General features: G+C 40.5%; 1 protein-coding gene across 2 annotated transcripts in view; it reads right to left on the reverse strand.

Moving 5' to 3' along the window:
- Window positions 1-26,320, reverse strand: part of zswim8 (zinc finger, SWIM-type containing 8) — a 62,956-nt gene that overhangs the window by 16,258 nt on the left and 20,378 nt on the right. For both annotated transcript variants that reach the window (XM_051648890.1, XM_051648888.1), the window contains exons 5-19: window positions 24,149-24,256; window positions 23,591-23,672; window positions 23,369-23,489; window positions 22,749-22,950; window positions 20,952-21,127; window positions 18,539-19,763; window positions 18,292-18,423; window positions 7,099-7,278; window positions 6,446-6,629; window positions 6,241-6,339; window positions 5,992-6,116; window positions 4,557-4,845; window positions 3,822-3,974; window positions 3,407-3,629; window positions 9-298 (exon numbers count right to left, since the gene is read on the reverse strand). In XM_051648890.1, coding sequence (XP_051504850.1) covers window positions 9-298; window positions 3,407-3,629; window positions 3,822-3,974; window positions 4,557-4,845; window positions 5,992-6,116; window positions 6,241-6,339; window positions 6,446-6,629; window positions 7,099-7,278; window positions 18,292-18,423; window positions 18,539-19,763; window positions 20,952-21,127; window positions 22,749-22,950; window positions 23,369-23,489; window positions 23,591-23,672; window positions 24,149-24,256 — 3,589 coding nt within the window. The remainder of the gene's footprint in view (window positions 1-8; window positions 299-3,406; window positions 3,630-3,821; window positions 3,975-4,556; window positions 4,846-5,991; window positions 6,117-6,240; window positions 6,340-6,445; window positions 6,630-7,098; window positions 7,279-18,291; window positions 18,424-18,538; window positions 19,764-20,951; window positions 21,128-22,748; window positions 22,951-23,368; window positions 23,490-23,590; window positions 23,673-24,148; window positions 24,257-26,320) is intronic.

Below are 26,320 nucleotides of genomic sequence, written 5' to 3' on the forward strand. Positions count from 1 at the left end.
CCTCTCACCTGTAATCCAGGATACATGTGAGGAATAAGTCCTTGACAGCCAATTAGGAGACACAAAATTGTGCAGGCCGAGAGCATACAGACCAATCTCAAAGGCACACAGATGCAGGTTGCGGTGGGGCCCCTGGTGGCCTCCACTAGCAGAGGGTTGTGTGAAGATGGATGTGGAGCTGTTTCCTCCAGCTTTAATCAGCACAGTCTTGGCCAGCTCAAAGTAAAAATGGGCAGCTGCCTCGGATGGCTGGTTGGGCACGTGTGGAGCATGGCATTCAGGCCTACGGCCTTTATACCTAAGAGAGAAATAGACAATGTGTGACAAACTGCAGACTTGGAGGATCAGAGAATGCATTTTGGCTATGGTTGGGCAATATAGCATAGTTAGTTTTAAACAGTTTGAAATGATTCACAGAAAGTGATTTGAACTTTAACTTACCAACTCAAACACTGTTATTGCTACAGAAGTTTAAATGAGAAATGCTTTTAAAACATCTCTCTCATAATGGTCTTATGCTTGTAAGTTGTAAGACAAGGAGGTTGCAAAGAGTTGCAAAGCCAGTCAATCGATGCTGTCTTCAGGAAACTTAAAGGGATAATTCACTCAAAAATAATATCCTAATTACCTAAAATTCTCTCATCATTTACTCACCCTCATACCATCCCAGATGTGTATGACTCTCTTTCTTCTACAGAACAAAAACGAAGATTTTAAGAATATCGGGTCTATATAATGCAAGTGAATGGTGACCAGACATTTCAAGCACCAAAAATCACATAATGGCAGCATAGAAGTAATCCATATGACTCCAGTGGTTAAATCTATGTCTTCAGACGTGATATGATAGGTGTGGGTGAGAAACAGATCAATATTTAATTCTTTTTACTATCAAATCTATCATTTTGAAAGTGAAAGCGGAGATTAATTGTAAAAAAATGACTTAAATATTGATCGGTTTCTCACCCAAAGTTATTGCATCGCTTCAGTAGATATACAGTATTAAACCACTGGAGTCTTGAGGGTTACTTTTATGCTGACTTTGTGATTTTTAGACCTTTAAATTTCTGGTCACCATTCACTTGCATTGTATGGACCTACAGAGCTGAGATATTCTTCTAAAAATCTGTTTGTGTTGTAGGGCCTTGGCCCACTTAAAATGGCAGCAGAGACCGCATGGCCCTTTGTTCTATGATCAAAAGGAGAGACATTGAACTCAGTTTCCCAGGATCCTTCACAAATTCACAACTGGATGCGAAGTCCTGCCCATGGACCCAGTCTCAAATGACATTGGTCAAGCGGCCTACGACCGATGACGTCATCCCGTCAACAAAACCCGCGGACAGATGAAGTTCGGCCTCTCTGTGCTAAGCTCTGCCTGGCTGTTAAGGGACATCTGTACTGTGCACGTACTGAAGGAGTTTTTCCTTCGTTTGAACAAAGAGACCACCTCACCATTTGGCCACGGTAGAGTAAGATTAACTTAGCTTTGTTCAAGTCTTATAGTATACTTATATCAACCGGTTCAGTTTCACTGTAAAGCAACAGTGAATTTATTTTGAAAAAACGGAAAGGCGACCAGTTTCCCTTCTCCCTCTTTTTCATTCAACATTGACTACTTTCTGCACTCTTCTCCATCGCTGGATCCGAAGAATAAAGCAGAGACGTGTCTTTTCGCTGACGAGCATAAGACAAGGATCCATCCAGACCATTTCTCCTGACCGCTCAATGCAACAGGAATTCCAACGGACAAACCTACTGAAATCACACAGGATTTCCCAAGTATGGCTTGATATCTGGGCAGATTTAGTTTAGAAACTGTGATTTTTCTTGTGAATCTAAATCGTATTTTTGATTCTAAATGCTGATGTTTTGAGTATATTTGTATGTTAAACTCTGCTCGCTGCTTCGAGTTGGGAGATGTTTTAATTTATTTTGGGGTTACGTTTGTTTCGTTGAGTGATTTGAACTAGTAATTCAGTCCCGCTGTTACGAGCGGTTACCCTTAACTAAACTGCATGCATTTTTCCTCTCTCTCTCACTCTCATTCTCTCTCTCTCACTGATATTCACTGAGTGAGCGGCGCCTCGGTTTGTGTTCGACTCAGGCTGGTGAACCAAATTCTCCCGCCTGTTTCGTCAGTTCCTTTGTGTGTCCGCTCATTTCCCCCCCGCACGTGGTATCAGCTCCATTTTGGAGTTAACCCTCCATTTTGAACCTGATCCTCCATTTTGATTCCTTTGTTACCACACCTGGACACACACACACACACACACACACACTAGCATACAGCTCCACTGTTAGCTTAGGATATCCTTGATTTTATTTTTGGATTATATTCGGATAGTATTGGCTGTGTTCACTGGCTGGCGAACCAAATTCTCCCGCCTGTTCCGTCAGTTCCTTTGCGTGTCTGCTCATTTCCACTCGCACGTGGTATCGGCTCCATTTTGGATTTAACCCTCCATTTTGAACCTGATCCTCCATTTTGATTCCTTTGTTACCACACCTGGACACACACACACACACACACACTAGCATATAGCTCCACTGTTAGCTTAGGATATCCTTGATTTTATTTTTGGATTATATTCGGATAGTATTGGCTGTGTTCACTACTGCTTGATTATAATAAATCTTGTTATATTATAATAAGTACTCCTGTTTGTTTTTGTTTGAGTATTGTGTTGAAGCCAACCTCTGCCACGTGAAGAACTCCCAAGTTACCTCAGAGTACTATTATGTTATTGGTGTTAGAAACTAACTGTAACTAGATTACTATTAGATTTGTATACCAATAATTTAACTAGTTTTTCCCCTTTTTGATTATTTTGATTAACAATTAAGATATAATGTCAACCTACAGGGTAGATTTTGTTTTATGAGACTCAATCAGTAACTTGCTATCATTTTTCTCTTTTCAAAGAGTGGTGCCCCGAGAATAGAGTTTAATGAATTAAATTCTATTTAATTACTATTTAGTTATTTAATTATTTGATTATTCCATAATTAATAACAATTAATTATTGATTATTTCTGGAGAATAGTTTAATGAGTTAAATTCTATTTAATTACTATTTAGTTATTTAATTGTTATTTGATTATTCCATAATTAATAATTAATTATTGATTATTTCTGATAGTAAAACTGATTTAAACAACCAGTAGCACCTACAGTGTTTGGCAGAAAAAAAGAAAGTCTTCTGGGATGGCATGAAAGCGAGTACATTTTCAATGTTTCAATGTATCTCCTTAATGGCCAAATAAAAAGCATATTAAAATAATCCTGAAATTCACAATGTTCCTCAATTTCTTTTAATTTTTTTTTTTTGCCTTTGCAGTCAAAACAAGACCAAATAATCAAAAGGGACAATAAAAGGGCAAAAACAGCCCAGGCTCATCTCACCTGCTTGTGTCAGTACTTTTGGCTCTGGCTCCTCCTCCAGCTCTGCGTGAGCCACTGGATGACGATGAGCCCAGTGAGTCAGAGGAAGAGCTGCTGATGCTGTCACTGTCCTGGCCTCTCCCCCAGGAAGCAGCTGTCCAACCCCCTCGAAGTGGCCGTCGACTGAGAGTGGGGGAGCTGTCTGAGGTAGTCTCTGGAGCACTGCTGTCAATGCTTGCCATGCCTGACAAAACACAGGTCAAAAAAAACATGACCTCAACAAATACTTAATCCATACTCAAATTCCTTTATGCACACAGTTAACAGTACAAAGAGAAAATGTTGCAAAATAAATGCATGAATTGAAATATATCCTTCAGATGGTCGATGACCACAGGTGCTGCATCAAATAAACACTTCTATTTGTCTCTCTTACCTGTGTGTTTCTTCTTCTGCCGTACAGGAGATCCCCAGCAGCGTGTACCGTATGCCCCGCGGCCCCCCAGCGCCAGACGACTGGGGACAGTGCCCTCAGGCTTGAAGGGTGCAGCTTCATTCTGCTGCTCGCAGGAGGATGACTGTGCACCTTCTGCCAAAGAAAAAAATGAGATATTAATATTATATACATGGTCACTACAAACGCCAAAAGAACATTTCAGCATGAAAAAAAAAAAAAAGTCAGAGTCCTTACCTCGGCATTGTCAAAATTATTTTGTAAAAGAACAATACGGTGCTGTTAAATACAACCAGCAGAGAAAAACACTTACCTCAAACTCATCAAAATGCTAATATTTAAGCAAGAAACAGCATTTGAAAATGACCTTGAGGACAGGTCATTCGACCAAGTTCACACTTTTTGACTTTTCCAGTTGTTGGTGATTACAATTATAATTTTTTTTTAAATAATTCTATAGAGATTGCACCCACAAGAGCAATTTCTAATCGATTAAATATTTTAGAGGGAAGTGTAACTAAAAACACTTATAATCATGACTTTTTTTTTGCATGACTTTTGCAAGCTTTTTATATATTTCCATTACTTTTCCAGGCCTTTCAACATTCGCTATAATATTTCCAGGTTTTCCATGACTGTTGGCATCTTAAATCAAGTCATCTATTAAGACTAAATGACTGTGCACCCTTTTAAACAGAATTGGTGGAGGTGGTTCACCTTGATCTCTATCGTCACCGATGCCCTCCCCCATCGCTGTGTTCTGAACTCCACCACCCGTTAATCCTCCCTGCTGCCCTGCCGCTCCCCCACTGGTCACGCCCTGCACAGAAGCTGATGTTGCTGAAGGGGTGTGCTTTGACACTCCCCCAGTGGCACCGCTGGCACCATGGTTGGCATGTTTGGAAGGGCTCTTCTGGCTGCTAGTGGCTGGTTTGCTCGAGTAAAATGAGCTCAGAGTCTGAGGCTTATGGGTCTGGCTCTCACGGTCAAGGAGCTTATCCAGAATCTACATAGAGATTAAATCAGACATTACACTCCAGTGACAATATCAAAAACAAGGCATTTACTACTTTTCAAATGCTTCTTCACAATCAAAATCAGCACCAAGAGTCTTATTTGAGAGTGGTTGCTCTTAAAGACCCCATGAAACCAAATGTGACTTTTAGTCCATGTCTATAAGCCTAGAAGACATCTATATGCTTGTTTTCCCCTTAAAGTTGACAGAATTTACTCTTAGCAAATAAATATAAAATTCTGGGAAAATGGACCACAAATATGGATGACTCATCTTTCACTACACAGATTTTTGCTTAATTAAATGCTCTCTAGAATGAGAGTGTTACCAAGTTTGAAACCATGGTTCATGGCTGTGACTTAACTAAAGTTTATTGACTATTCTAAAATAAGAGACGAGCCCTTTCGATATGTCCCGTGCAACAACATACATGTTTCAAGCAAGAGGGTGAAAAAATGATGACCAACTTTTCATTTTTGGAAGAACTATCCCTTTAATCCTTTGCATAGTGAGCAGGCAACCTGAGCCTTCATGTACTTTTTGTTGTTTATTATATGTATAAATTAGATGTACACTCACTGAGCACTTTATTAGGAACACCAGTACACCTACTTAGTCATGTGATTATCTAATCAGCCAAACATGTGGAAGCAGTGCAATGCATAAAATCATGCAGATACGGGTCAGCAGCTTCAGTTAATGTTCACATCAACCATCAGAATGGAAATTTTTTTTTATCTCAGTGATTTAGATGTGGCATAACTGTTGGTGCCAGACGGGCTGGTTTGAGTATTTTTGTAACTGCTGATCTTCGGGGATTTTCATGCACAACAGTCCCTAAAGTTTGACAGAATGGTGCCAAACAAACAACATCCAGTGTATGGCATTTCTGCAGACAAAACACCTTGTTGATGAGAGGTTAACGGAGAATGGCCAGATTGGTTCGAGCTGACAGAAACTGTAACTCAGATAACCACTCTGTACAACTGTAGTTAGCAGAATAGCATTTTAGAATGCACAACACATTGAACATTGAGGCGGATGGGCTACAACAGCAAAAGACCACGTCATACACTTTATTAGGACCATAGTGTTCTAATAAAGTGCTCAGTGAGTGTATAATTTAAAAGCTCTTGCCTTTTTTAGCTTGCTTTGGTCATCTTTATAGGTGATCATTAGTGCTAGAGCCAGATCTCCTTTCTCTCTCCGTGTTCCTTCACATAGTAGAGGATGTTCTGCTTCACTGACCGTTGTCTTCATACCTGAAAAAAAGACAGAGTAGAGCAGAACAAGAGAGAAGGAGAGACTGTTGAAACACAGAAAGAGAGAGAATGTCTTGGACAACACACAGTAGTGCTATATAGTTTCACATAAATTGACACTTACCAAGAGCTGCTACAGCAGCCTCAAATCCTAGCTCCTCATCTCCAGGCATCTCATTGTTACGGTTACGGCTAGGAGGTCGGGAGCCCGTAGGAGAAACCACTGCGTAAAAGGTAAAAAATAATGATAGATGTTAATGGCAGACATAGGGATTTTAGGGCTCTTCAAAAGCATTTTAATATAGTGGAAAAAAGGGCAGGTGCCCTACCAGGTGTGCAGAGTACATCAAATATGAAGCTAGCCAGCATGAGGGGAAGAACAGGCCGGTAATCACAGAAGTTTCCATCACGAAGCTGCTCGGCTCTGTCCCTTATGGAAGTCATCTCCACAAGTCCAAGAGGAATCTTCTTCAGCAGAGCAACCACTTCTGACTCTTGATATGCCAGCTTCACCTAACACAAGAGCACAGAACCTCAGAACTGTAGGATTCAAAACACTATTCAACAAACAATGGCATGTGGAGCATACTGTACAAATTAGCATTAAATCAGATGTATTTTCGTCATTGGTGTAACTAAGGAAACATTAAAAATATGCATTTCACACTCAACCTAAAGACAAAAGCAAAGAAACAAATATGGGTGGACCAATCCAGAAATTCTTGCAGATACTGAATGCTGATAAATTTTTATATATTATGGTGAGTATTCAATATGATATTCTAAAATTAAAAAAGTTTTTGCCAGTTGTTTCCACACTAAAGCTCCAATCTAGAATTGTATGTGTTGGAAGTGAGATCAGAAATCAAAACATTACAACTTTCTACTTTTAGGCCTAAACAGACACATCCCTAACAACAAACTGTTCTGTCATACTAGCAGATCATTAGATGCATCAGAATAGTGTAGTAGCCTGTTTTACCTCAAGGGCTTTAGTAGAAGCTGGTGGTCTCTGCAGCTCCAGGGAGAACATGCCAGTGTTGAAGGCCAGGTTATGGAGCTCCAGCCTCTCACTCAGCACGGTTAGCAGGAAGGCAACTTTAGACAGGGTGTTAGTGGCCACCTGGGTCTGTTTACTGGTTGACACCTTGCTCTTTTTACCCTAAGACGGACAGAGATAGATTCAGTTTAGTTTCAGAGGCAAACATTGATATGGATCTACAGTGGGAAGATAAATTATGTGAACCTTTTGGAATTAGCAGTTTTCTGCATTAATTGGTCATAAAATGTGATCTCATTTTATCAAAGTCACAAGTATAGACAAACACAATGTGCTTAAGCTAACAACACACAAACAAGTATAATCTTTCAGTCTTTATTAAACAAATCCCATTAAACATTCAGAGTGCTGTGGAAAAAGTAAGTGAACCCTTGGATTTAATAACTGGTCCACCTTTGGCAGCAATAACATTAACCAAGCGTTTCCGGTAGCTGCGGATTAGTCCTGCACAACGTTCAAAAGGACTTTGTGACCAATCTTCCATACAGAATGTCTTCAGCTTAGCCATATTCTTAAGATTTCTGGTGTGAACGGCTCTCGAGGTCATTCCACACCATCTCTATTGGGTTAAGTTCTGGGCTCTGACTGGGCCACTCCAAAAGGTGGATTATCTTTTTTTGAAGCCATTCTGTAGTGGATTTACTTCGATGTTTAGGGTCATTGTCCTGCTGCATCACTCAACTTCTACTGAGCTTCAGCTGGCACACAGCCACCCTGACATTATCCTGTAGGATATCTTGATAAACTTGGGAATTAATTTCTCCCTCAATTTTGGAAAGCAGTCCAGGACCCAAAGTAGCAAAGCAACCCCAAATCATGATGCTCCCTTCACCATACTCACCGTTGGGATGATGTTTACATGTTGGTATGCAGTGCCCTTTTTACACCATACGTAGTGCTGCGTGTTCTTAGTTTCACCAGTCCACAACTATTTTTTCCAGTAGCATTGTGGAGTGTCAAGGTGGTCTTTAGCAAACTTCAGGCACGCAACAATGATTTTGTTGGAAAGCAGAGGCTTCCTTTGTCGTGTCCTGCCATGGACACCATGCCTGTTTAATGTTTCCCCTATAGAAGACTCATGAACAGAGATGTTAACCAGTTCCAATGAATACTTTAAGTCTTTAGCTGTCGCTCTAGGGTTCTTTTTTACGTCACTGAGCATTCTGCAGTGTGCCCTTTGAGTTATCTTGGCTGGACGGCCACTTCTAGGGAGAGTAGCCACAGTAATAAATAGTCTCCATTTATAGACAATTTGTCTAACTGTGGACAGATGAATATCTAATCTTCAAGATAACTTTGTACAAGGCATGGTCCACGTCAGCAAATGCTTTGTTCAATGTTTGTGTGCTTTTTATGAGTTAAATTAGCTCTTACTGACACCACCAATCTTGTTTCATTAATTGAATGCCAGGTTTGCCAACTCCTGACTCTAATTAGCTTTTGTTGACATCATTAGCCTATGGGTTGTGGGATTGCAAATGTAAGTGATTCTGTGAATTGGTGGCCATTGTTCATGATTCAATCAATGTCTGAGTCAAATGTAAATGCATTGCCACAGGTATCCTTATTTCTATGAAAATGAAGTCATCTGAGTGATATAGTTATGCTGATTGGATTAGGCCTGGAGAACCCCAGTCTGTGGCGGGTTCAACTACATTCTTTAAGGTTCACCTGAATGTTTTGTTACCACCTGGAAGGACTGTCCACTGAATGCCTATAAAATACAATGTATGCCTCCCTAAGTTAGACGTGATTACTGCAGCGCAAGACAGCACCTTCTGACATGTAGACTGATTCTCCCGATATTCTACAATAAAGAATCCTGCTGAAGCTTTACCCAAGTCTCCTGGTCTTCTCTGAGAAGTTTCCAACAGTTTTGGTGGCGTGACCCGGATGGAGTTTGATGCCTGACATCAATCCAGACTGAACTTACCCAGCTCAAGTAAGATTTGGTAAGTGTCACTCTATCCAAAGAACCTCTACAGACCAGTACTTATGGTTATCTTCTGCTTTGCCAGAGAAGTGTTAACAACAGCTGCAGGCTTTAACAATTTAGTTATCCTCTGCTGTGCCAGGGAAGGTTAAAAACAATTACAGTGTGTGTTAACAATAAGGTTATCTTCTGTTTTATCAGGGAAGTTTAGCAACAGTTACAGGTGGTGTTAAGAATTTTGTAATCCTCTGTTGTACCAGAGAAGTAATAAGTGGTATCCTCTGCTTTGCCAGGGAAGGTTAACAACTGTTACTGTGTGTGTTATCATTTAAGTTAACCTCTGCTTTGTCAGGGAAGTGTTAAAAGTTTATCCTCTGTTCAACCAGGGATGTTAGGTTGTACTATGCTTTGCCAGGGATGTGTTTAAGGTTCCTCTGTTTGTCAAAGATGTGTAATGTACCATCTGTTTTGTGAGAGAAACACTAGTGACAGTCAAATAACATTTTTGATAGTTCTTGTTCATTTTGTCAGAGAGACACTAGTGAAAGTGAAATTGGTTAACAAGAATGTAGATGAATTCCTACAACTAAGAAAGGTGGACTGGCTACACCTTTATGGACAGAAAATGAATTCAAATCATTGTTAGAACACATGGCTCAATAGTGACAGAGTCAGTCAGAGAGTATTTGACAGAAATTTGGTATTTATCCAGATAAAGTATGGTCCATAAAAGAATGCAAAAATGTGCTTGGTGCTTGTTTTCGGAAGGGAAACATAAAAGGCATTATCTGTTGTCATCGTGAATTTTCTTCAGCTCAAGAGCAAACTCAACATATTGCTAATTTAGAAGAGCAAAAGAAAGAATTATTTGCTAGTGTCCTCACTCACTAAGAAGTTGGGCCATTACAGGGCTCCAACAAAAAACGACTTGACAATTCATTCAGATGATATTTATCCTGAATTACAGTCTGTATGTAGACAAGAAAACAATGGAATGTCTATTAATGACACTGCTGGATTGATTGATAAAACAGTTAGTGCTGTTGAAGTGTGCGGAGCAAGAAGAAATGCTAAGAGTAGAAGAGGGTGACACTGTTCCATCTGCAACTTCCATAGTGCAGGTACAAAAAGTCTTTAGGTCCCGATACAATAGAAAGACTTGCTCAACGTTTGCCATCAGCACATGCAAATATTTCTGAGTTTAGGAGAGTGCTGTCCAGAAAATTGCATCTCTATGACATGTCCCTAGCTGAAATCACCCAGCTAATTTCACAATTCTTGACAGAGTCAGAGTTTAATGATTTTGAAACAGCTGTTGATACTTCTGAGTTTCAGCAAGCAAGTAAAGATGACTTGCAAGAGGGAGTTCTGAGAGTGTTAAAGAACATCATTTGGCCAGAGACGACATGACGCCATGCGAGAAGCAGACGTGTGAAACAAGAGCTCTGCGCACTTTGCTGTTATTTTTATTATTTTCATGTTATAACCAGTGAGATTCGATACACCCAGTTACATATTTGTTCTTTGAGGTAAACATGGCAAAGAAGTCAAAATCCTCTGGCTCTGGAGACATTAAAAGACACTTAGGTGCTCAAGATGAAACCTCTGACAGCCCTGCGGACCGGGGACTCGATTTGGATGGCACGTCGGGAGATGAAATTCGGCGTCAACTGTCCAACATCTCGGTCATGCTGACGAAGGTTGTTGCTGACTTGGAGGATCTCGCTGTAATACGTCGATCAATTACGGCGATGGAAGCAAAGTTATCTAAGTTGGTTACAAGAGTGACAGAAGTTGAGAAAGGAATCGATTATCTGGAATCATCCGAAAGGGAATTATCCGTTAATCCGCCTGTGACCAAAATAGTCATGGATAAAGTCTTGGAAAAACTTGAAGATTTGGAAAATAGGAGCCGAAGGAATAACATACGAATTGTTGGAATTCCTGAGCATGAAGGAGGCAGAGATATGGTGAAATTCCTGGACGAGCTCTTCCCGAGTCTGCTTGACATAACATGCCATAAACTGGAAATCGAGCAAGCTCACAGGCCCCGATCAATTCTGGCCAAATTTCTGAGATCATCCGATAAAGATCTAGTGTTGCGCAAGGCGAGGAGCAAAGGAAAGCTTTCTTGGAAGAATCACAATATTTTCTTGTTCCCGGACTTTGCAAATGCGGCAAGAGCAAAACGTGATCGGTTCAAGGAATGTAAGAAACTCTTATTAAACTCTTTTGTGGAGTATTTTCATGGGACATTGGAATGATTACATCATCTGCTGCACTCATAACAGCCGGCTCACTGAACAATTGTTTGTCTGTCCGAGGAAACTGAATGGCTTTATATCATCTGGAGTTTGTTTTGTGGAGGAACACACCTTCAAGACAGTTCTGTGAACGAATCTACACATTCTTTCTGTTTATTCTGCCTATTGGTTGGGGTCTGTTTTTACAAAGTATTTCTACTATGTAATTTTGCCTCACAAAATTGTGCAGATGCACCGGACTTGAGCATTCCGATGGCAAAGTTGTCACGGGGGTTCTCACATGCGTACGTGGACTCTTTGAGTTTAGAGGGATTGACATGCGCGGGGTTAATGCGCACGTTTTTCTTTTTTCTGATTGTTTTGTTCGGGGGGAAGTTCGGGGTTTGATTGTTGCAATAATGTTTGAATATGGTCTGTATAATCTTGTTTTTGACACGTCAAATGTTATTATGAGTAGGTTCTCTCTCTCCACATGGAATGTGAATGGGTTGGGGCACCCCATAAAAAGAAGGAAGGTTATTTCTTTTCTTAAGCGTGAAAAATATGATATAGTGTTTCTTCAAGAAACGCATCTTTCCCCACAGGAAGCTGAAAAAATTGGGAAGATATGGGGTGGACATGTTTTCTTTAGTGCTGGCTCAAGTAAGAGTAGGGGAGTCATTATACTGATAAATAAACATCTACAATTCAAATTTCTCAAACAGATTAAAGATAAAATAGGAAGAGTCATTATTCTTTTAGCAGAAATTCAGGGGCAAAGGTTGATTTTGACTAATATTTACGCACCTAACGCTGATGATCAGGGCTTTTTTATAGATCTTGAAGGGATGTTGCAAGCCGCTGGCACCCTTCAGGATATAATATTGGGAGGAGATTTTAATCTATTGATGGACTCAGTCCTTGATCATAGTGAAGCAAATGTGTGTAAGCCCCCTAGAGCAACAGTGATTCTTCACAGGATGTGTAAAAATCTTGGTCTTGCAGATATCTGGAGACTTCTGAACCCATCTAGTAGGGACTATAATTTTTTTTCATCAGTCCATAAGACTTATTCAAGAATAGATTTTTTTTTTTTTATATCTAAGTCCCTCATTTCATCTGTTGTCGATTGCTCAATTGGAAACATCTTAGTCTCAGATCACGCCCTGGTGAGTTTAGAGATGTTGCCACATACGGAGAAAAAGAAATCATACAGCTGGCACTTTAAAGTATCCCTTTTGCAAATTCCTGATTTCCAACAAATGTTAAAGGCTGAAATCAATGTTTATATGGAGACCAACTGGTCCTCAGTATCCTCTGTGGGCGTAGCTTGGGAGGCACTTAAGGCGGTTCTTAGGGGTCGGATCATACAGTATGCCTCATTCACCAAAAAATCCAAAGCACGATAACTCGTGGAGTTGGAAGAGAATATTAAAAGTGCAGAGGCAGAGCTGAAGCGCGAATGTCGTCTAATGTCCTCAGAGAACTGACCCGTTTGAAATACAGATATAATACTATTTTGTCGCGGAAAGTGGAGTTTTGGTTATTCAGGGCAAGGCAGTCATACTTTGAGTCAGGAGACAAAGCAGGGAAGCTTTTGGCTAGATATATAAAGCAGAGAGAGTCTTTTTCTACCATTCCCTCAGCGAAATCTGCTGGTGGTGAAATTTTTACCTCGGCCATTGATATTAATACTGCCTTTAAAGAATTCTATCTTGATCTTTATAGTTCCACGTCTTTGTCTACTGATGAAGATATTAGAAAATTTGTGGAACCATTAGAACTCCCTAAATTGATGACTGAGCAAAAGAATTCTCTTGAATCTGAGATAACCTTGGAGTAGCTTGGTGAGGTATTTAAGGCCCTGCCTACAGGCAAGGCTCCGGGGCCAGATGGCTTTGCTGCAGACTTTTTTAGATCTTATACTACCGATCTGGCTCCACTTTTGTTCGAAGTTTATACGGAATCATTAAAGAATGGAAAGCTTCTGCCAACCATGACACAAGCCCGGATCAGTCTGATTCTTAAAAAAGACAAAGATCCAAGTGAGTGTAAAAGTTACCGTCCAATTTCCCTGATCCAGCAATATGTAACAATTTTGGCAAAAATTCTGGCTAACCGATTAAGTTATGACATCTCTTATACATATAGATCAAGTGGGGTTTATTCAGGGCCGCAGCTCTTCTGACAATGTTAGGCGTCTCATTAATATCATGTGGTCAGTGGCGAATGATCAGACTCCGGTCGCTGCCATCTCACTTGTTGCCGAAAAGGCGTTTGATATGGTAAAATGGGATGATCTTTTTAAGATGCTGGAAATATACGGGTTCGGAAATACTTTTATTGGATGGATTAAATTACTTAATAGACACCCTGTAGCGGCGGTACAAACAAATCATGCACAGCCGCGATAAAGGAGGATGATTTTCCAGGGGTGGTGGTGCATAAGCTTTTACTTTACGCAGATGATATTTTATTATTTGTCTCCGACCCCACTAGATCTATGCCTTGCCTCCACAGAATTATAAATTCCTTTTCTAAATTTTCAGGATACAGAGTTAATTGGTCTAAATCCGAAGCTTTGGCTCTGACAGCGTACTGCCCAGTAATGGCTTTTCAACCGGGTGCCTTTCAATGGCCCAAACAGGGCATTAAGTATTTGGGCATTTTATTCCCAGCAAAATTATGTGATTTAGTCAGAGTTAATTTTGACCCTTTAATAAAAAGGTTTGAGTGATGCGAGTACGTGGGCTTCATTACATTTATCGATGATTGGAAAGGTTAATGTTATTAAAATGAACTGTATTCCAAAATTCAACTACCTACTACAATCTCTCCCTGTAGATGTCCCCCTCTCTTATTTCAAGCAATTTGATAGTATAGCGAAGTCCTTCATTTGGAATGGAAAGCATCACATGTTACATTTCAACAAGTTACATAGACCAATTGACTAAGGTGGGCTAGGCCTACCCAAGATTTTGTTTTATTATTATGCATTCGGTCTCAGACATTTAGCTCATTGGTCACTTCCACCTGAAAGAGCCCCTCCCTGGTTTGGAATTTAACAAAGTTATTGCCCCTATTTTACTATTACAGAAGACTTTCTATTAAACTAATTGGAAAACTTAAGTTGCACCCCGTTTTCTCGCATCTGCACGCGCTATGATCAAAAGTGTCCAGAGTGTTCAATTCAGACATTAATTTAAATGTTGCCTCGAGCATATGGCTAAATCCAAAGTTGCGTATTGGTGAGTCAGAGTGGATTGTGAGAGGTGTTAATACACTCAGTGACCTATATGAGAGTGGTGGGTTGAGATCATTTGAAAATTTGGTCCAACCTTTCAGGATTCCTAGATCTCAGTTCTTCAGGTACTTACAGCTGTGCCACCTGCTCTATACTATTTTTGGGAGTAGCATACACCCCCCTAAAAGGGCAGATACTCTAGAAGTGGTGATAACTGCTTTTGGAAAAGGTCATGAGGCATCAGTGTATTACTCACTGTTAATTCAGAGTCTGGGGGATGGAGCTTCAACTTCTCTCAAGAGATTATGGGAGAGATAGATTTAAATTTGGTATTGGAGGAGGGAGTGTGGGCTAAGATTCTAAAAAACATCAAGTCTGCATCTAGAGATTCAAGGGTGCGTCTGATGCAATTTAAGATTTTTAATCGATTATATTGGACCCCCTCTAGACTGTATAGACTTGGTCTTAAAGACACACCCACCTGTTGGTAATGCCAATCAGAAGACGGGGACATAAGCCATGTTTTTTGGGGATGTGTTAAAATACAGGAATTCTGGTTGAAGATTCAGGGATTTATGTGTGATGTGTTGGACACATGGTTTTCATTTTGCTCCAGACTCTGAATTCTGGGTGATGGGGAGGTCAATAATTTTGGGGATAGTCACTTGAGAGGTTGGGTCCTGGCCAGATTTATGGTGGCCAGGAGAATAATCCTCAGGAGGTGGAAGACGGCTAGGACACCCTCGTTTCGGGAGTGGTGCGGGGAGATAAGTGAGGTTGCAGCATTTGAGGCGGCGATTTACAGAAGGTTGGGAAAGTGGGATTTGTTTAATAGGAAGTGGGGTGGATAATTGGATTTCTTGGAGGGTTCTCAGGGAAGGGCAGTGGAGAGGGATTTTTGATTTTTAATTTGTAGTTTCATGTGTATGTGCACTGTTGTTTTTTTGAAAGTATTTTTAATTTGTTTCTAATTTTTTGTTATAATTGTAAGAGACCACTGTAATGCGTGTTTGTGTCGGGTTGGGGGGGGGTGTTCGGGGGGAGGGGTTTTAATTTATATAACTGATTCCGTATTTTATGTTGTGTTTATTGGTTTTTGTGTATGGAATCAATAAAAATGTTAATAACAAAAGAACATCATTGGGCCAAAGGTAGACTGGTCAAGAATCCGTAGTTGTGTACAGAGCAAAGGTGAAACTGAGTACACTGAAAGGTTTTGCATACAGTGGTACAGCTGAAACTTCTGAGAAGGCACTAGATGATAAGGGTCCTCTAGACCATATTTGGTTTGATGGCCTTTCATCAGAATTTAGAAATGCACTACCTTTCTTAGATCTAACATGGTCTAATGAAACTCTGCAAACCAACTTGAATACACTGGCAACCTGGGAAAGAGACTCTGATGTTAGAGCAAAAGGGTTGCAGCAGCATCCTTGCATAAGGCAAATACAGCAGATAAACAACACCACAAATGTCCTAAGAGGGAGGGCAGATGCCACTATTGTGGTAAACCTGGATGTTACATGAAAGAGTGTAGTAAGGGCAGAAAGATATTACGAGAAATGCAAGGTATTAGTCAGCTCCTATACAGCCTGCTTGCAGTCCTAAAGCAGCCCCTCCCCTCTTCACCAAACTCGTGGGGCAGCTTGCTAAGTGACTAATTGTTAGGGTTGTGAGTGCTTATCTTTCCCCAGAACTTTACAGCAAAGATGAAAGACTCTTTGCAAATGCAATCTTTTAAGTTTTGGGGCAGCTGTATCGGCACTCATGTATTAAGATACACACTATCACTCAAACTAAGTTTCAGAGGGGAACTGGTTAAGTATACTCACAGTCCTGAATGTAACATTCGGCACACTCCAGTCACCATCATGTGCAGTCTCTCACTCCTCTTTTATTATGTCTTTATGACTGATGCTTCTTCAGAGGATTTAAATTAGATGTTTGTACATGGTTCTTAAGTTATTAAAGACAACATTAAGTCAGAAGATGTTGTTTCTAAAATGGTAGAATCTGGTAATCTGCTAACTCATTATCAAACTGCAGAGCTTATATAAAACACACCACCACGGACCAGTGAGGCACCCAGGAAGAACCAAAGTGCATTATACCTTGGGGGCCAACCCTGCGGTGAAGACTTCCTCATAGGTTTTCCCCTTTCAGTAGTTAATCCCCACCTCACTGGTCCATAGGTGTCAAATTTCGTTACACTAGGGTAATAAAAAAAATAAATAAAAAAACTATACGATCAACTCAGTGAAGTCTAGATGTGAAAATAAAAACTATATGATCAACTGAAGTCTTAAATAGTGAAGTATATGCACAAATACTGTTGGTTTGCTGTTTTTCTTGTGTTGCAGGTATGGACATATGTCAGAATGTCATTCTCATCACCCTGGTGTTGACCAAGGACACAGACATCCAGGGAAAAGTATAATGAGGGACACAAGGACACATCTCCCAAGCGATTCATCTATGTTGACTGTCAAGAGGACATTGGACACAAGACTTCAGGACTATTCTAGCTTCATGTAATTTAGTGCTTCCACATGTGAGCTACATGATTTTCTGTGTCATCATGTTCGTTGTTGTAAATGTTTAGCAGTTACGGTTTTGAAAAGACCTACCATACATAGATTTTTTTACATTTACCTGAGCCTGGGACACAGAATATGTAATATATGCCTGTAACTATTTAAGGTTACAAGATTAGAAGATGGGGCTTATGTTAACAAACATATGCTATCAAATGGATTTTTGAAGGTTTAAACTTGCATTAGGTGAGTGTTTTTATTACCTCTAAAAGGGGGGACTGTGGGATTGCAAATTTAAGTTTAACTATAAGACCAGGTGGTCTACTGTGTTTCATATAACATCACATGAAAAACTAAAGTGATGCACATTGTATTTGGCTTTCAATATATTTGCATATCGTGACTCTGTGAGATCATCTACACATGGCTGCGTCCTGTTTGTCAACTTGAACAAGAATGTATGTGAATGAAAACTTGTTTCTCATGCTAACTAAGGCTATCACCTTTTGTCTGTGATGACTCTAGGTGCCCCAGTCCCATTCTGTAATGTCTGAGTCAAATTGTAAATGCATTGCCATAGGTGTGGACCCTTCCTTTTTTCTATGAAAATAAAGTCATCTGAGTGATATAGTTATGCTGACTAGATAAGGGCTGGAGAAACCCCAGTCTGTTACGGGTTCAACTACATTCTTTAAGGTTCACCTGAATATTTTGTTACACTTTGGAAGAACTGCCCAATGAATGCCTGTAAAATACAATGTATGCCTCCCTAAGTTAGACTTGATGTCTGCAGCACGAAACAGCACCTTCTGACGTGTAGACCGATTCTCCCAATCTTCTACAATAAAGAATACTGCTGAAGCTTTCCCCGAGTCTCCTGGTCTTCTCTGAGAAGTTTCCAACAGGGTTCACATACCCCTTCCAAACTACACTTTGAATGTTTGAATTATATATTCAATAATAATACAGCAATTTGTGTGTTAGTTAAAACAGATTGTGTTTGTTCATTACTGTAACTTAGATGAAGATCAAACCAGAATTTAATCTGGCAAATTTATATATAAATGCAGGTAATTCCAAAGGGTTCACATACTTTTTCTTACCACTGTATGCAACATTTGCAATTTCTGGGAAAGCACTAAATAAAGTTGTTTTTTTTACTTTTGTCTGTGGTTGCTCCACTTTGAGGTCGGGTGGGTTAGCCAGCAGATCTCGAGCAAGATCAACAGCTAGTCGGCATGCATCGTTACTGTAGCCGTGAGCGTAGAGAGCCTCTGCACAGGCAAACAGCACCTGCAACACACCATTATTCCATAGCTTGAATGCTTTGAAATTCTGTGCTATCAAATCAGAATCAGAGAAACTGCAAGTAAATAAAGTTATGTGTGCTTTCATCAACTCTTTTTACCTCCATCCTGCCCTCCTGCTCCAGAGGTTTAATCCCAGCAAAGATGTCTGGCTCTTCCTCATGGTTGCTATCTGCAACCCCTCTATCCGCTCCCTCTTCTGATGCAGCGCTAAGGTAGTACGCCTGGTAGTCGTCTTCACCGACAGCATCTCCTCCAGCTGCTTCCTCAGCCGCCTGAGGTCCAGGTGCCCCTGAAGCCCCATCTCCCTCTCTCCGGCCTCGCTGCGCCTTGCTGGTAACCGACATCGAGGGCCGGGCATCTTCTGTTGGGTCCTCGTCTCCTCCATTTTCATCCAGGTCTGCCTCCACCTCTTTCTCTATAGCTACTACTACTGGGGTTGGCACGGAGCTCTCCTTAGAGAAACAGGCATGGGCATCAGAAGCAGGGGGCATGGCAGGGTGTGCCACACGCTTAGTCTCAAATGTTCGGTCTTTAGAAACGTTACCGCTGCTGTATTTGCGTGGCTCTCGGAGCAGGGGGCTGGGTGAGGGCAGCATCTCAGGAGGAGGAGGAAGAAATTCAAAGGTATTACTGGCCTCCGCCCCCAGCGCAAGGCTGGAGCCATCATCCAGACTGAGCTCTGCCATGTCAGGCTCTAGAGAACTGTCCTCACTGCTGGTTCGCCGCTTAGCACTGGGATGCTTTCCACCGACACCACTAGAACTTCCACAAGAGCCCTTATTGCTCTGTGTTAGTTTGGCTTTACTTCCAGTTGATGGGGAGGAACCACTGGCTTTATACATGCCTTTTCCTCCCTCCTCAAGTGAAAGAGAGACTCCACCACCCAGACGAACCAGCACCCCACCACTGTTCACCCCTGACACTCCTTTCCTCTTGCTCAAAATGGTCTCTTTTGGGCGGACAGCCACCTCCTGTTGGGGAGGATAGGAGCTGCTTCGTGCTCTGTGTTCAGAGGAGGTGACTTCAGCCGTTCCACTGCGTGTTCCTCCTCCAGGCTCTTGAGGGTCCCCACTAGTACCAGCTTTAGCACTTCGCTGCTGCTGCATTGCCCTGGCCCAACAAAATGAGGCATTTTTCTTATCTGCATTGCAATAGGTGATGCCAGGCAAAGGGTAGGCCACCTCCCAGTTGAAGTAGCAGCATTCCACAGCTGGTTTGAAGCCCTGGAAGAGTTTGTCCAGGGACTTGCGGTGCTGCCCCCGCTTCACTATCTCTATTACCTTCAGGTGCCACTGCTTTAGCTGGGCGGCAAGTTCCAAACGCCTGAAGAATCAGAAACACACAGACAGCAAAAGAACATTTACATTAGGCCTAAAAAATTTCTAAAGATTTCCAAATTTGATTAGATTCCGATTCACAAGTTCTCTAATCGATTTGATTCGATTTCATTTCCGATTCGATATCGATTAATATGGGTATATTTCAGTTATGATGTCCATTTTGCTTACATATGAAAAAAAAAATATCTTCCAGCTAATGCTGTTAATAATACAGGCGACCTTCTATCTAGGTACATTACAAAAAACTTTTTTTTTTCAAAATTACATTTTATCTATCATTTTGGTAACATTTCAGCTTTTAAAAAATTTACACATCCATGTATTCCATCCAAAAATATGATATTATACTGTATATATAATGCAGTAAAAGGATGCTGAACTTCTTTGCCAATATACTACTCAATCACTGGTGACTGAAATCTGAACATTTACTAGCCAGTGGCTAATCACAGATATTTTCAGTCACATGTGGTCTCATATGAGAGTGATTTATTAGCATTGTAAAGAGTTGCACATATATAGTAAAAGATCGATCCTGGGATTTAAGAATCGATATCAAGATCGTTCAAATGAAGATCGCGATGCATCAGAAAATCTATGTTTTTACCCAGTCCTAATTACCTTCCCTAAATATGGACAAATATAGCCACAATTCCTCAGGGCTTTGATCTAAAATACCTTTCAGCTGATGCACTCAAAGTCAAATTATACAAGGATCGGTAGCTCTGGGGCCTGGGTAGCTCAGCAAGTAAAGACGTTGACTACTACACGAGGAGTCGCAAGTTCGAATCCAAGGCGTGCTGAGTGACTCCAGTCAGGCTTCCCAAGTAACCAATTGGCCTGGTAGCTAGGGTGGGTAGAGTCACGTTGGGTTAACCTCCTCGTGGTCGCTATAATGTGGTTCTCGCTCTCGGTGTGGTGCGTAGTTGTACATGGATGTTGCGGAGAACAGCGTGGGCTTCCACACGCGCTACGTCTCCGTGGTAACACGCTCAACAAGCCACGTGATAAGATGTGCGGATTGACGGTCTCAGATGCGGAGGTAACTAAGATTCATCATTACACCACCACGAGGACTTAGAGTGCATTGGGAATTGGGCATTCCAAATTGGGAAAAAAAAAAAAAAGGATTGGCAGCTTTTAACTTCACCGGATCTATTGAGTTTCTCACCTCTGAGGACTCATTGTAGGGTCTAGAACTGCCAGTCTCCATAAGACCACCATCTCATCACACATACTTGCACAGGCATGTGCTGCAACCTCTGTCTGCCCATTACTGCGGCCTGTGTGCCCACTGGCACTGCTGTGAGAGGCAGATGTCCTCACACTATACCACCAGCCAATGATCTGGACGAAGAGAGCATTAACAATTATTTCAATGCTTGGTTACACTTTATTTTTCAGTGTCCTTGTTACAGTGTAATTACACAAGTAATTACTGATTATTACTTATTAACATGTACTTACTATAGGTTTAGGTTTAAGGTAAGGGTTTGGTTTAGGATTATTTGCTTGTAATTATGCATAACTGGTAGGGGTGTAATGGTACACAGTCACGGTACGATACGAGTTTGGTACAACAGGAAAAAGCAACAAATCCCAAATGCTAGGGTTCTTTTCATTTATTTTGAACAAACAGTAGTGCAAATTACAGTTTGTTCCACCTGAGGTAGTTGGTACAGTACAGCCTCCTTTAGTGTATTAAATTAAGCACTAAGCAGTAAACAGAATGCATATTTTTTTGTAGGGTTGATAAAAAAAACAAAAGGTATTTGGTCACAATCAGCTACAAAACTGTAGCATCTTTTGTGTTATAAAAGTACAAAATAAATAGAATAATGAAAAATAAAACTTGTGCATTAGGAGAAGCCATTCTTATTTTGGGTTGGTGCATAGATGGTCTCTTTTTATTCTGCACTTTTTCCTGTTGTGGCGGTTAGCAAACAGTGTTGCATTACTGTGCACGCCCCCTTCTGGATTGGAGTGGATCGCCTGTGACTGACTCTGACTGCATGCATCGAACCGTGACGTCAGTACCGTGACAGTTCGGGACAAATACATGTACCGTTACACCCCTAATAACTGGCTGTTATTACTATAGTTAATACATGTAATATGTGTAACAAGGACACTGTAAAATAAATAAAGTTTCCAAATGCTTAGTTTAAAATGCATCTCTAATCCAATGCAAAGGAGATAGTCATCGACAGAAGTTCGGGAAGTTTTTTTTTTTATAAATAAAATGTTAAATGTTTTGCATTCTAACATAAAAATGAATACAAATGTTAGCTCAAAAACCTACTATTTAACAGCTATATTTAACAATGCAAAGCTATCTGCCACCGTGTTAAATGGCACATATTACATACTATTATGCCAGTATAAAAATAAAATAAACTGATGTCCAACACCCAGTGAATAACCAAGTAACAGCCTGATGTCAATGCACAGTGAATGGGGTCAACATAAAATAATGTTGGGAAGTTGGCATGGTGTGCGGTGTGACATGCTAGACTCCATCTAAATCTACATTAAAAAGCATTTTGCCAATTCTTTCATAACTATTATGCATGCAGTATAATGGAGACTACATGGAATATTTGAACTTTTAAAAACTAATTTATCACACTGCTGGACTATTTAAAGTGAACAATTAAGAAGTGAAATTATGTGAAAAACTGACCCTAAAATATACACTCTTAAACATTCATATAATTTTAATCTTAAATATTGATGTTGATTAAAAAAAATAAAAACTTAAATGGACATGTTTTACCGCAAGGTCGAAATTTAGGGTGTTGGCAATTATTTGGCTATTATGTCATGAGTTTGTCTATAATTTGAATGTGGACAGCAATGTGTCAGTTTTTGACACGCAAGTGTTCACAATCACATAGGGATGATTCAATTTCTTTACACACAAGAAACTCTCACCCTAGGTGTAAAGCGTGTGAGTTAGATTGTGTACCTGCTCGTGGGTTAGACACTGTTCGGTAAGGATCTCTAACAGGGGTGCAGCGTTACTGTCTCTCCTCTTAAACATCTCTCTGACGATGGACAGAAGGTTCCAGATGCCCTCTGGCTCTCTTCCTCGCAGGGGCCTCAGCAGACAAGCCCATTCTGCAGCCGCCGGAGGCTCAGTGGACGACAGGTACATGGAGTTTACATCACTAAGAATGACAAGAGACATACCGAGATAACAGTTAGTTCGGTCTTGTTGACTCAGTGATGGGATAAAGACCCGTTAAATCAAAATGTGTGTTTTGTGGCATTTAGTCTACGTCCAGTAGGTTGGAAGCCATCTGTATCCAAGTGTACTCCATAAGTTGAAATATGTCAACACAGGGCAGAAATCTGTGCTTGTTAAGCTATTTAATGGGGTATTTAAACGGTTGCTGCTAAAATAACACTAAATATGTAAAGGAATCTTAATTGAAATCATATGAAGCTTTTGCACCACAATCCATAACGGAAGTGCTTTTCTGTGATACCTAAAATAACTTTATATTAATATGGCAGTGTATGAATGACAACAGCATCAAAGAGTGTAACAGGCTGACAGGGTAATACCAGTCTGACTGCTTTTACCTAAACACAACAGGTGAGGGACCACAGAACTTGTGCAGGGTCTTCTTGATGTTGTCACTGAGGGTGGACTCATCTAAATACCAAGTGCTCTGGTCAGAGGCTGAAGGGCCAGCAGTAGGATCTGTGAAACCAGAAACATTTACATTTGACAAGGTAACAACATTCCAAACCTAATGCCTTGACAAAGAATGAGATGAGAGTGGTTTGTAGGTCAGTGCATACCTGGGGCTCCACACACTGTGTTAATAGCGGTAGACTGAGAGGAAAGGAGCTCATCCAAGAGACGCTGAGCAGTCGGCAAGATCTGTCGATATAAAACAGCGAATCACAATACAGCCCAAAATAAATCAAACATCACATAAGGCAAATCATCAGAAACAAATGTCTTTGTTCTGAGCTCAACAAAGGGCTAGAAGAAAAGGAGATGAAATTCATCCACCTTCAATTTTAAGTGTTCAGCGGTGCCTGTAGGGGTAAGAAGGTAATGAAATGAGGACTCTTATCAACTACCTAGTAAATTTTAGAAGTCAAAAACTTCTTACTCTCCCTCTCCCCAAGGCTTAAATGACCGATAAAATTCAGAGAGCATTTGGAACCCTGGTAACATTACCCATATTCAGCAACAAATAACTGCTTTGCACCTATAAGGACAATGAGGCCACTGTGTGCACTTCATCACTGTTATTTAGAGCCTTGCAAAGACACTTTAGAGCTCAGAGAAGCCATGAGAAATGAGCACATCTCTAAAATTTATGACAACAAAAAGTATGCATGCCTCACCTGTTGTGGGAGTTCACTAATGAGGTATTGTGCAAACTTCTGAAGTTGATCTCGCTGTAATCTGGACAGGGACTCTGAGACAGGTGCTCGAAGACACACCGCAGATGCCTATAGCACAACACAAACCAAGAGTCACTGATAATTGAAGTCAATGTCTGATATAATTAACCAACATCAAACTTCAGTGCTCTAACTCCAACTCACTCAATGCAGATAGTAAACCTGGAGCAGACTGCTCATTAACAAACATTCTGTGCATTTCTAATGTTTCTGGAGGCTTTGATGCCTTAAGGTGCCTCTCCCAGAGTGCCATCACCTGGTCTTCACCTCCAGGTTCAGTCTCCTGCAGCATGGGCAGAAACCCCCTCATTTGCACATGTCCCACGCATAATATATAAGCTCCAGACAGACATGCTTTGAACAGATCACAGCCAATTCTCTCTTTAGCTAGTAGTGAGGCAATTAAAGAGAATCCAGTGTGTTCTGTGGGGGTTGTGTGTAGAGATGCCACGGTGTGAGTTTTTGACGGTTGGATTACCGTCTGAGAAAAAAAAAAAAAATGCGGTTAACCAGTTTTACAATTACTTGCAAATTGTCTTATAACGCAACATCACTTAAGCAAAAAAGTAATATCATATCACAATTGAACGTGTTAGTAGATACATTTCAAAGGTATACTGTATATGGACACTAAGCGCAGCTCAATAATAGAAAAACTGATAAATATACAATAAATAAATAGGAGGTATATATTAAGACACTCCAAACTTAGGGCACAAAATCGATTATGTGCAGAATGGTGCGCATCAATGTAACCAGAGTGCTTGGAGTCACTTTAAAAGTGCATAACTGTACAATTATTGTGGGTGCGCAACATGTAGTCCATGGCATCCAAACGTTTTTTTTCTTCTGCAACAGTTTATTAAAGCAATCCATTGTCTGTCAGACACCCCACTATAAAAGAACTGGTAATAGACTCAATAATAATACTCTTTACAACACCTCACAAATTAACCTGTCAACTATGCATAATAAATAGAACGTTGCTTACAGCAGGTGATTTAAAGTCTGATAACGATTAAAACGGAAATTTATTGTTGCATGCAAAGAATTTGTACACAAGCAATGCTTTAAATGATGAGGATGACTTACGACGCAAATTCTCAAAGTTTACAACGCTGATAGTAACTACACACAAATGTACAATGGAGTTCGTGTGTAACCCCAGTTTCATGTGAATTGAAAGTTCACGTTCAGTCCACGATACCTGGCCAAGCACCATGCAAACACCCACACACAAGAAGTTTTCACATTTAAGCTTATACCGAAAAACTATTCTATAGTCTATATTTATATACAGTTGTGCTCAAAGGTTTGCATACCCTGGCAGAAATTTTGGCATTGATTTTGAAAATATGACTGATCATGCAAAAAAAAAGAAAAAAACTTTTATTTAAGGATAGTGATCATATGAAGCCATTTATTATCACATAGTTGTTTGGCTCCTTTTTAAATCAATGATAACAGAAATCACCCAAATGGCCCTGATCAAAAAAGTTTACATACTCTTGAATGTTTGGCCTTGTTACAGACCCACAAGGTGACACACACAGATTTAAATGGCAATTAAAAGGTCAATTTCCCACACCTGTAGCTTTTAAAATTGCAATTAGTGTCGGTGTATAAATAGTCAATGAGTTTGTTAGCTCTCACGTGGATGCACTGAGCAGGCTAGATACTGAGCCATGGGGAGCAGAAAAGAACTGTCAAAAGACATGCATAACAAGGTAATGGAACTTTATAAAGATGGAAAAGGATATAAAAAGATATCCAAAGCCTTGAAAATGCCAGTCAGTACTGTTCAATCTCTTATTAAGAAGTGGAAAATTCAGGGATCTCTTGATACCAAGCCAAGGTCAGGTAGACTAGGAAATATTTCAGCCACAACTGCCAGAAGAATTGTTCGGGATACAAAGAAAAACCCACAGGTAACCTCAGGAGAAATACAGGCTGCTCTGGAAAAAGATGGTGTGGTTGTTTCAAGGAGCACAATACGACGATACTTGAACAAAAATGAGCTGCATGGTCGAGTTGCCAGAAAGAAGCCTTTACTGCGCCGATGCCACAAAAAAACCCGGTTACGATATGCCCGACAACACCTTGACACGCCTC

Source organism: Myxocyprinus asiaticus, chromosome 21, assembly GCF_019703515.2.
Source record: "Myxocyprinus asiaticus isolate MX2 ecotype Aquarium Trade chromosome 21, UBuf_Myxa_2, whole genome shotgun sequence".
In the NCBI taxonomy this organism is placed as follows: Eukaryota; Metazoa; Chordata; class Actinopteri; order Cypriniformes; family Catostomidae; genus Myxocyprinus; species Myxocyprinus asiaticus.